Source organism: Thermothelomyces heterothallicus, assembly GCF_042370625.1.
Source record: "Thermothelomyces heterothallicus CBS 202.75 unplaced genomic scaffold P884_scaffold_9, whole genome shotgun sequence".
NCBI lineage: Eukaryota > Fungi > Ascomycota > Sordariomycetes > Sordariales > Chaetomiaceae > Thermothelomyces > Thermothelomyces heterothallicus.
The window spans coordinates 700,042-710,995 of NW_027192570.1; the positions used below are offsets into that span (position 1 = coordinate 700,042).

The 10,954-nt window shown below is 55.6% G+C and overlaps 3 protein-coding genes across 3 annotated transcripts; 2 read left to right on the forward strand and 1 right to left on the reverse strand.

Moving 5' to 3' along the window:
* Positions 1-272: 272 nt before the first annotated feature.
* On the reverse strand, positions 273-5,439 carry P884DRAFT_131355 (uncharacterized protein). The gene is made up of 4 exons (XM_069437203.1): positions 5,392-5,439; positions 3,709-5,337; positions 3,592-3,644; positions 273-3,528 (listed from the first exon to the last, which is right to left on the reverse strand). Exons 2-4 carry the CDS (start codon positions 5,282-5,284, stop codon positions 379-381), a joined length of 4,779 nt encoding a protein of 1,592 aa, XP_069298215.1. The 5' UTR covers positions 5,285-5,337; positions 5,392-5,439; the 3' UTR covers positions 273-378.
* Positions 5,440-6,244: 805 nt separating this feature from the next.
* Positions 6,245-6,757, forward strand: P884DRAFT_258914 (uncharacterized protein). The gene has a single exon (XM_069441291.1). The coding sequence runs from the start codon at positions 6,298-6,300 to the stop codon at positions 6,577-6,579; it is 282 nt and encodes a 93-aa protein (XP_069298216.1). The 5' UTR covers positions 6,245-6,297; the 3' UTR covers positions 6,580-6,757.
* A 577-nt stretch (positions 6,758-7,334) lies between these two features.
* On the forward strand, positions 7,335-10,511 carry P884DRAFT_222665 (Sec1-like protein). Its single transcript, XM_069439530.1, has 9 exons — positions 7,335-7,660; positions 7,751-7,890; positions 7,989-8,062; positions 8,111-8,496; positions 8,554-8,567; positions 8,649-8,888; positions 8,946-9,096; positions 9,182-9,623; positions 9,679-10,511. The coding sequence occupies exons 1-9, from the start codon at positions 7,621-7,623 to the stop codon at positions 10,337-10,339; spliced, it is 2,148 nt and encodes a 715-aa protein (XP_069298217.1). The 5' UTR covers positions 7,335-7,620; the 3' UTR covers positions 10,340-10,511.
* Positions 10,512-10,954: the final 443 nt, after the last annotated feature.

A 10,954-nucleotide genomic window follows, 5' to 3' on the forward strand; every position in this document is an offset into this window, starting at 1 on the left:
AGGTGAGGAGGCAAGGCTTTAAACTATGCAATGAGTGTCCTGCGCTGACAAGAATAGGCGATAAATTTCCACAGTACAGGATGGAAGACTTAGGCCGCCCATGGGATTCCAGGCCCTCGTTCTATACCATGATTGAAACCGAATATGCGCTCATGCGGTGTATGTAACCCCCTCCAAGAAGCGAAGAATGAGAGAGTGAGACGGGACGAGAAAAGAAAAAAAAACGCTCCCATGCGCCATCAAATGCAATTGTATCAGACACACCTCCCATCCATGCTCCCAAGACGAACAGATCTGCCGGGTAGAGAGAAGGAGAGGGAAAGAGAAGAAACCGACTTCCGACTAAATTAAACGAACCCACACAGCAAGTTGGGAGGCTCAGTCATGGCGGAATGTACACTTGTCGCCCTTCGCACACTGCCCCTTAGCCCAGAACGCGCATGCCTTGGTGCCAATCAGGCTGCGGTTGATACCACGAAGGTGCTCAGGAATGTTCTCGTTCTTTCCATTGCCACGGCCACCTTTGCTGCCACGGTGATAGTCACCACGGTCTCCGCGGCCGCCGTAGCCGTTGTTGCTGTTGTTGCCATTATTATTACTGTTGTTGTTACTGTCCCGGTCCCGCTGACGGTCACGGTTTTGTTCGGCGCTGCTGCCACCGTACATCTGCCCATAGGCTTCGCGCTCTTGGCTGGACTGGTGGCCACCATAGCCTTGGCCGTAGCCCTGCGCGGCTTGGCCAAAGTACTGCTGATAGGCATTCTGCACGTCCTGCGGTTGGTTCTGCCCGCTAGTTGCCAGCTTCACCACTTCGAGAAGGTACTGGGTGCTCTGCGGGTCAGCCGGCGGTACGGCCGCGGCTTGGCCTTGGTTGCCGGCCGCGAGGGCCATGAGGACTGCTTGGATCTGGCTATTCTGGTCGGCCGTCGGTTGGGCTTGGGCTTGGGCTGCTGGCTGCTGGATGCCGAGAGCTGCAAGTATGCTCGCGAACTGATTGTTCGGGTCACCGGGCTGCGGCTGCTGGGCGCCCGATGCAGCTTGAGCATGCGAATAAGCGTTCGCGACAGCATGAGCGTACGGGTTTTGTTGTTGGCCATACCAAGCCTGCTGCTGCTGCTGCTGCTGCTGGGAAGCATAATACTGTGCCCACGCGGCCGAGTAGTCGGGTGCCGCAGCCTGTGCTCCCTGAGAAGAGGTGGCAACCGGCTGAGGGGCCTCCTGGTGAGCAGGCATTCCGGCCCCGCTTGCCTCGAGAGAATCAACAATTCTCTGAAGATATTCAAGCACCTCCCGAAGCTTGGGGTGGTTGTCCAACTCCCGCTCTGTCATCTTGCGGGGCAGTGTACGATTGTGTGGGTCGGGGTCCTGCCAGTGTCTGGCGCGATCCGATGAGATGAGCTCGTGAGTCTTTTGATCTCGCGAGGCAGCCGCGGTACTTTCGTACCAAGTCCGAGGATCGTGGACAGCAGGTTGGGCAGTGGGCTGCTGCAGACCGCCATCGAACTGGCGAGGAGCTTGCCCATTGTAAGAGCCGGCGATCGAGTGGATGGAATTGAGGGTGTTGGTGAAGTCGGCATAGTCCGGGCGGGCTTTTGCCTCCAGGCGGTTCTGAGCAGCTCGAGAGGCATGGTAAGGGCCCCACTGCTTGCATTCCACGGCGCGCTGCATCATCTCATCATACTCGGGCGCGGAGGGAGGCAGGTGCATATCGTGGACACTGCTGCTCCCGGAAAGTGACGGTTCGTAAGGTGGCGATCTCGGGCTAGGCGGAATATCGGCGCGGTTGTGGTAGATGACCATCAACTCCTTGGACTCGCGCTCCATGGTGAGTCTCTGCTCCTCGGTCTCAAAGACCATAAGTCCGCCGCGGGTGACGTAGGTCTTCTCCCTCTTCTCTTGAGGAATGTTGGCGTCAAAGTTGACGGCCGTCGGCTCCTCCCACTCACGGTCGTTAATCTCCAATGCCTTGATACCGTGGCCACCATGAAGACGTTTCATCATCTCGCTTTCCTCGCTGTTCTTGTCCCTGCCGCCGATCCTGACGCTGCGCGCCATGTTGCTCTCGGCGATCTCGTCAGGATGGCGCGTAAACTCGCGAATCTCGACGAGCGCGTCGCCACTCTTGAATGCGACTCGAAGATTCCGGCGCCTCTCTTTACGAAGGCGTCGCTCACACTCCTCGGGTGTCTCGTTGGGGTCCGGTGTATTTGTCTTCCTGGTCAGAGGCGTCTTGATCGTCTTCTCCTCTTCATTGATCTCCTTCATCAGCGAAGAGAAGATAGACTTGGATGTGGGCGCCTCTTTGGTCTCTTCCGCAGTCTTGGTTTTGATCGCTTTCGCAGCACCGGCCGCAGCCGGAGCAGCTTGTGCCTTTGCAGGCTGGGGTTTGGGTGTCGACTCTGGCTTGGTCGCACTTTTCTGGGCCTCGGCCTTGTTGGGCTCCGGCTTGGGGGCAGGTTTGGCTGCTGGGCGGGCCTTTCCGGGAAGCAAAAGTCCTGCTCGAGGCTTCGGCTGAGCAGCTGCGGGCCCTGGAGTCGCAGCCGCGGCGGGTTTTGTGGTGGTCGATTTGCCGGTGGAGGCTGCTGGCGGCTTCGCAGCCGAGGAGGGCGCCTTCACCCCGCCTGCTGACGAGTTATCGGTCGCGGGTTTCTTGGATGAGCGCACGTCGGCCGTGGCGGGATCGTCCTCACGAGATCGCTTGGTTCCAGTAGCACTCGAAGGCGCCTTTGATGAAGAAGTTGCTTTTGAAGCGGCCTTGTCCATCTCGTTGGTGGATGCCATCGTTTTTGATGGTGCAGATGCGGCAGACGGTTTCCGCGAGTCTGCGGCGGAGGGGGTAGATTTTGCAGAAGAAGAGTTGGTCGTCTTTTTTGGGTCGCTCCCGGTGGTTGTCTGTTTCGAGGGCGCCCGGCCCTGCGCAGAGACTGCTTTCTTTCCACGAGCACCTGACTCTCCGTTTGGCGAATCACTAGCGCTGGCGCTCTCCTCCTTGTCATTCCGTTTGGCATTGTCGTATAACTGGTTGATCAGCGTCTTCGCCTCTTCGTCCCCTTCTTTCACTAACTTCTTCCTCAACCTATCCATCTGCAGCATCTCCAGCTGTTCCAACGTCACCTCGGTGAAGCGAGTGTTCAGGCGAAGGATGGCTTTGGCCAGAGACGTATTTGCTTCGCCGGCGTTGATCAGCTTCACCAGGATGTTATTCAAGACGGCGATCATCTTGTTGTTGCCGCTCAGCTTGGCGAATAGGTTTTCGGGCTCGACCCGAAGCCCCTCTTCGATCGCACGCTCCAGCTGCTCTTTTGCCGCAAGCGCCTTGGCCTCTGCTTCGCCGTCCTTGGGCTTCTCCGCTGCTGCCGACAGAGCAGCCTTGAGGCTAGTAGCCTTAGCCTGCAGAAACGCGGCAAAGTCGGAACAAACATCGCCCGTCACCTTCTGGTTCCGAAGATGGGCGGGATGAAGGCGCAGATATTCGACCGCCTTGATCCCCGAGTAAAGGGGCTCAGCTGGGGGGTCCAGTCGCTTGGGCTGAGGGACGGCTGGTGTCAGTGTACGTTGGACGATAGAGGCCACGTCAGAATTCCAGCTTACCTCTGCACCTAGGCGATCTTTAAGTCCTTTCTTGAACCAATCTACGGGTATCTCTGGAAAAGGCCGTCAGCAACCACAGTTACCACACATAAATACTTTCAAGGTGGCATCACCCACCGCTATTTCCTCGGTTCATCTCAATGTCGAGACGAATATCAGCACGTTGGCGATCCAGGTCATTTTCTGCCTTCTGGTATGCGTCGGCATGGTTCCCAAGACTCTCAGCCGGAGTCCACGCCCGCCAGTGCTTGGAAAACAACGGATCCTTGCCGCCCTTTGTCGACAGAGTCACATATCGCTTTGTTGGGGTTCCTTTCTGGAGCTTCACAGGCGCAGGACCAACCACAAGATTCGGAACACCCAACCATCTTGCACCCGAGCGACCTTTAGCTTCCGAGAGGAGGCTGTCGTCTTGGTGGTTGATGGTGCATATGGGTTCTGAAACGGGCGGTGACTGGACCTGTGCCTGCTGGGAAGAGAAGCCGACAGCCGCTGGGACAGCCACCTTAGCTTTCTTCGCAACCGCCGCGGTGAGCTGGGGTTCCGTTGTGGCGCCGCGCTTGAGACCTGCAGTCTGGCTGTTCTCTGAGGGCTGGAATTGCTGGGCTGCCAGTGGTTGATTCGAGGGTTGCTGAGGGAATACGTGTTGTCCACCGCCTGCCTGGATGGTTGGGTGGAAAGCAGGCCGTTGGGCCGGTTGCTGCACGGAATATTGATTGGAGTTCTGTATTGGTCGCTGAGCTGGTTGTGGAACCGTCCGCTGGGCTGGCTGTGAAAGCGGTTGCTGGACTGACTGTGGAAGTGGCTCCTGGGTTGATTGTTGAACGGGTGGCTGGGCTGGTTGCTGTGTTGGCTGTTGTCGAGGGATTGCCTGCTGGTACATCTGTTGCGGGAGCTGCTGGGACGCCGCCTTCTGTGCTGGTGATTGCACAGCAACTGGTTGTTGCAACTGCGCGTTCGGCGCTGCCGCAAAATGTGGGTGGACCTGTCGAGAATTCACGGGAGCTTGCTGTCGCACCTCCGTCTGATACGCTGGTATTGCTGGAAGCGCAGCGCCATGACTGGAAAAGAACGGGGAAGGGGAGCCATTGGAGACGGGAGGAGAAAGGCTGGATGGCTGAGAAACAGAAAGAGGGTTGTCGTATTGGTGGCCAGGCCCGTATCCCGCTGAGACTTGTTGTGGTTGCCACTGCGGCTGATTTTGATCTCGATGATAACCATTCGGTGCGGAGCCGGAAGGCTCAGCTACTCCATGACTGAAGCCTTGATGGAGATCTACCTGCTGATTGGCGTTTCCATGGAGTTGAGCAGGGAAGTCGCTGCCTTGCGGAATGTCAAGGGCAAACCGGCTGTTAATTGCCTGGTTTCCATCGGCTGAGTGTCGCTGCTCGCCGCCGAAGTATCCCTGCTCCAGCGAGGGCTCTTGAGAGAACGGTGCAGCATTGGTCTGTGAATGGTCCGTCCAGGGAGTACTTTGGCCATACAGCTCGAACTGACGATATAAGCCACCTTGGTTGCCATCTCCGGGGAAAGGAGGGTTGATAGCAGCGCCGGCGCCGAGAAAGTCCGGACTGGGGTAACTGCTCTCGGTCCCAGCACCCTGATCAAATGTGCCAAACGATTGCTCCCACGCTTCGCCGGAAAAGCTGCTCGGGCCCCAGCCGGCGACGCCTTGGCCATGGCTTTGTTCCATAGCTGGCTGGCTGGCTGAGCACTCGCGTGTTAAAGAAAGGGGATCACGTGACTCTAGGAGCTGTCAATAAACACACAAAAACTGCATGCACTCGGTTAAACACATACTTGCAGCTTATCGGTCGGAGGTTAACTATGTTAACGTAATCGGTCAGGAACAGTATTTGCAATTAGCGAGATAATTTGTCGTTAGATATCGGTAAGTGGGGCGACGTGGGGCAAGAATCCGAATTTGGCTAGTGCAGCAGCTAATCAAAGTCAGCCAAGCGAAAATCCTCCAGAAAATAGCTGCGGCATCGCAGTCAGCAACAAAGACAGCCAGTTCAGGTGAGCTCCGAGACAGCGAGCGTCCAAGCCAGGGAGAGCAGCCAGCAAACAGAACAGGAGTCTGCCACAGCGGGAGAGAGTTTGCCAAAAAAACATGATCTCGGCGATACAACCCAAAAAGGAGTGGTCGGCGATTGAGGTGTTGCAGACAGATAAACCAATCCGTACTCGAGGTCGCTAGGGTTGAGAAGCTCGTCCGGGAGATGGATTCGGGCGGGTGGCCGGGAGGGGTCGTCAGGACTCCTGAGTTCTGGATGGGATGGTAGTCTGAAGGTCCGAGATCCAAGTTGCGATCTGCGTCTGTCCGCCAAGACCTCCGTGACGTGACTGAGCAAAAACCCGAAAACGGAGAGGTGCAGGTGCACTTAGACAACACCACGGCCTTTGGTTGTGCTCCTCCTCAATCCCGTCGCAATTCTTTAGTTCTGGTTAAGCTGAGCCCAATTGTGGCGAGCATGCTGGATGGCAGACATTCTGCTGGTGTTGGTTGTCTTCCAAGCTGCGGGGGTAGGCCCCGAAGTTGGAGGAACAGCCATTAAGAGCCCCGGTTTCAGGGTGCCAGTCACCCCGCAGCATCGCCCGGGCTGGTAGTTTAAGCCGCGCCTGACACCAGCAACCCTGGGGCCTGCGCGCTGTGGAACAATTAACAATCCAGGAGGTTGGGTTGAAGCTGGTTCGAATGGGCGGATGGCTGCTGTGGCATTTGACAATTATTGCCAGCGGCTGCAAAGTTTTTCTCCCCTCTTGCTCCCAGCTTTTCTGGAAGAGCTGTGGTGGCCGTTCCGGCCGTTTCAGGTTGCTCTCACAAGGCTGTCTGTCTGCTGTGGTCGCTCTCCCATGCTGGCTCGTTGGCTGCACTCTCCCTCGCGACAGGATCTCAGTTACGCGCAGCTGATGATTCTGCCCCGGCTGGACACCCACCAACACAGTCTTCGCTGCTGCTCTCCCAAACCCTTAGCAGGCAAATAAATGCCAGGGCATCAGGGCTGTTCGATCGAACACGCATTTTATGGAAGATTAAGAACACACATGATGCTGTTTGGAGGTTTAGACGGGGATGGGTGATTTATGCATACCCTTTGTTTGAAAGTACCACGGCACGATTTCCTCTCCGTGTCGCGGAGCCACGTCATGGCCGGCGCCCTCAGTAGGCGCGACAACAAGTTGCTCACCGAATCCTTACAACATATCGCGCGTATATTTAGGCACGAGACTCGAAAGGTAGATTGTCAGGAAACAGGAAGGCGCGGGTGCGCAGAGAAAGGATTAGATGAAAAACTGGGCTGGGCAAGGCAGAGCGTGTCCAGCGCCTGTCGCAAGTTTAATTGCTTATACACTGGGCTTGTTGGCGAGCAAACAAGGAATTAATCCCGCGATGATTCGGGAAGGGCGTCGGGCGGAGGGTTGGGAAACAGTGCCACTTGAGGTCTTGTTGTTGAAAGAGAAAAGTCGGCGCCTGGGCCTGTGGGCCAACCATGGCAGTCATTAAAGGGCTGGCCACAAACGGACAGTGGCTCGTGCGTGCGTGGCAAAGGCCTTGTTTGGTGTTGGCCCCCGATTAGTTAATCCGCACTAATCCCAAAACAGGCGAGCTAGACTAGGCGTTGATAGGGGTACGTCGGTACCTAGGTACATACATCCCCCAGTGTACGAATCTGGAATACGGAGTACCGCGGTGCTGTTATCCCGGAGACGCAGAGGTGTCCCAACATTATCATGTGGGGAACTCGCAGATGCTTCTACGACTCCGTAGTGTATATTTGGCCGAACAAAGACGCGCGAGAACGAAGAGAGGCATGCAGCGCCGGAGCAGCACAATAATCCGCCTATTTACGCGTACCAGGGAGACAACGCATCGCTCGCTACTATCTGATTGATCATTCGAGGAGGCCGAAACCACCAATGCTCAGTGACCGCATTCGACTGGCAGCCCACCTCTGAAGCTTTGGCGTTTCCGACAACTGAGCAGTTCCTGTGTGCGCACGAGTTGAATATCGTCGAGAGCCAACGATGGCTGCGCGGGGAACCTCTCTGCGCGACAAGCAGATTGGTACGCATTTACAGAAACTTTATCCTCTCTCTTTTTCTTTTCGCAGTATCTGGTGGCGAGCTAACGTAGGCCCTCGGCCGGAGTATACAGCTTCTATCAAGAAGATTCTCAACTTAAACGAGCCCCTCGAAGCAAACGAGAATGACGACACGTCTTCCAGTGGTTTATCTGTGCCCGCTGCGCCTATATCGAAAGATGGTACCCCTATCTGGAAGCTTCTTGTGTTTGATGTGAGCAACACCTACGACACCTGGGATGCTGTTTCGTTCAGGGCTTCGCAATAGGAAGAGAGGCACTGTCGGGGACTGGGCTAACGTACACTGCGAAGGATCTCGGACGGGATGTAATCAGCCCAGTACTTCAGGTGTCGGACCTCAGGTCGATGGGCGTGACAATGCACATGTGAGCCTCATTCTGCAATCTCAGGAGGCTCGTTGCTGATCGGTCAAGGCACATTGCTTCCCAGAGGGCCGCCATTCCCGATGTCCCCGTAATATACTTGGTCGAGCCGACACCAGCGAATTTGCAGGCGATCACAAACGACCTCCAAAAGGGACTTTACAGCTCTGCCCACCTCAACTTCCTCTCCTCGATACCGCGGCCCCTGTTGGAGGACTTTGCCGCGCAAACGGCTGCTGCGGGTACCTCTGAACAGATCGCACAAGTGTACGATCAATATATCAACTTCATCGTCACCGAACCAGATCTGTTCAGCCTCGGCATGCAGAAGGAGCATACATACTGGGCCTTGAACAGTGCGAGAACAAAAGATGAGGAGCTGGACCGTGTGATAGACCGAATCGTCAGCGGCCTATTCAGCGTGGTGGTGACATCGGGTATGCGTTTGGACCCCTTTCACTACAAGTAACCTTGCCAGACTGACTGCTCCGTAGGAGTGATACCTATCGTATGTCAAATATCTCGACGAGCTGGCCGCCTGCCATCTCATCTCGTTCCTCGACTGAAGTATGCTAACCCGTATGGCCAGATTCGCTGCCCTAGAGGTGCTGCAGCCGAGATGATTGCAGCCAAACTTGACCGCAAGCTTCGAGATCATGTGGTTAATTCCAAGGACAACCTCTTCTCATCACAAGCGCGGTCCGGCCCTTCAGCCGCAGGAACGCCCACCTCCAGACCTGTTCTCATCATTCTTGATCGTAACGTTGACCTGATACCCATGCTGTCTCACTCCTGGACATACCAAAGCCTTTGTTTTGACATCTTCAAGGTGAGTCTATCTTCCTTTGTGACGGGGGGGGTCACCATCGCTAAAGCTCTGCTGCAGTCCGAGTTGAACCGCATTACTATCGAAACCCCCGTCGATTCCAGCAATCCAGCGAAAGGGGTCTCGAAGAAGACATACGACCTCGCCGCCAATGATTTTTTCTGGGCCAAAAATGCATGCTTGCCATTTCCACAAGTCGCTGAAGATATCGGTAGGTGGAGCTTGCTTGACACGCATGGCTGTTGCACGGAACTGCGTACGCGCCGCGTATTCTAGGTATCTAACACTTAAGGTAGATGCCGAGCTCACGAAATACAAGGAAGAGGCGGAGGCTATCACGAAAAAGACGGGAGTCAGCAATTTCGAAGATCTTCAGCATGACACGAATGCGAGCGCGCAGCACCTGAAGGCGGCCATTACCCTTCTCCCAGAACTTCGAGAAAGGAAAGCGACGCTCGACATGCACATGAACATCCTCGCCGCGGTCTTGGGGGAGATCCAGAACCGCCAGTTGGATAATTACTTCCAATTGGAAGAAAATGTTATGAAGCAGAGCAAAGCGCAGATGTTGGAGTTGATCAAGGCGGACAACAAAGGCCAACCAACAGATAAGCTCCGATTGTTTGTGATTTGGTTCCTCAGCACCGAGCAGGACGTGTCTCGACAAGAATGGGCGCAGTTTGAAGAGGCCTTGGAGGCAGCGGGATGCGACAAGACATGCCTGGCATATATCCGACAGTGCGTGCCCTCCAGCCATTCCGCGAGACTGTGTGCTAATCAACCACCCTTTCAGAGTCCGAGCAACCACCAAGATGACACAGCTCACCACCGTCACTAACCAAGCGGCGGCAAATCAGCAACAGTCCGGATCTTCAGATCTTTTCAACCGCTTCTCGGCTATCTCAACCCGTCTCACAGACCGGCTTAAAGAGACGGGCGTTCCGACCAATGCGTTGACATCCAATGTTGCCTCTCTTCTCGGCGGGATCAAGAACTTCCTGCCTGCCGACAAGGACCTCACTGTTACCAAGATCACCGAATCAATTATGGACCCGTCGAGTGCGAGTACATCGGCTATTGCCAAGACCGAGAATTACCTCTACTTCGACCCCCGGAGCGCGAATGCGCGAGGCACCATGCCTCAGCCATCAGCACTGCGGGCGGGAGCAGGCGGAGCCACAGCGCCGGGTGGACTCCCTGGGTCGGCGCTTGGCACACCGATGGCCGGGACCGGGGCCACCTTCGGCCAGCGGAGACAGGGCTTCTCGGAAGCCATTGTGTTCATGGTCGGGGGCGGATCTATGGATGAGTATGGCAACTTGCAGGAGTGGGCTGCCCGCACGGCTGGCGGAGATCGGGCCAAGAGAAGGGTCATCTACGGCGCCAGCGAGCTAATCAATGCCGGGCAGTTTATCAAGGAGGAGCTGAACAAATTGGGAAGGGAGATATCTTGAAATCTTGGGCTCAACGGTGGGATGCCCACAGTTACGGATAGCTTGTTACTGCGTCCTGCTCTGCAGAAACGGATGGACTCAGCCGAAGCACCCCCCGCAATCTTAAGCCTAATCGAATCGTGGAACGGCACAAGCCGAAACGTGAACTGCTTGTTTATGCCATGGCTGCCAGGTAGTGAGTGGTCGCAGTCAAAACAACGCCTCGACAGCCACTGTGCGCGTAGCATCCTGTGCGCGTAGCATCGCAAGTGAGCCCGTCACAACTCTCTCAATTTCTACGCTGATCCAATGCGAACAGACCGAGCGACAGTCAAACTACCCATTCAAACTCTGGAGGAGGGTAAGGATACCTTTCACAAGTTTCTAGTCTACTTTGTTCACCGCAAGTCATTCCGAGGAGATAGGGGAAATTGCCGTGAAGTTAGCATTGAGTGCGCGGCTCAAAATTTGTGTTGCGAGCAGTATGACCCCAAACATCCAACCGCCTTGCAGGCCGTAAAGACTAGTTACAGAGTAGTGGAGAGCGCAATACTTTAACCCCACAGTCAAGAAATAACTATCCAACTCCACATTGTATAGCAGCACCGTCGAAACATACAAACAAAGCGAAAGAAA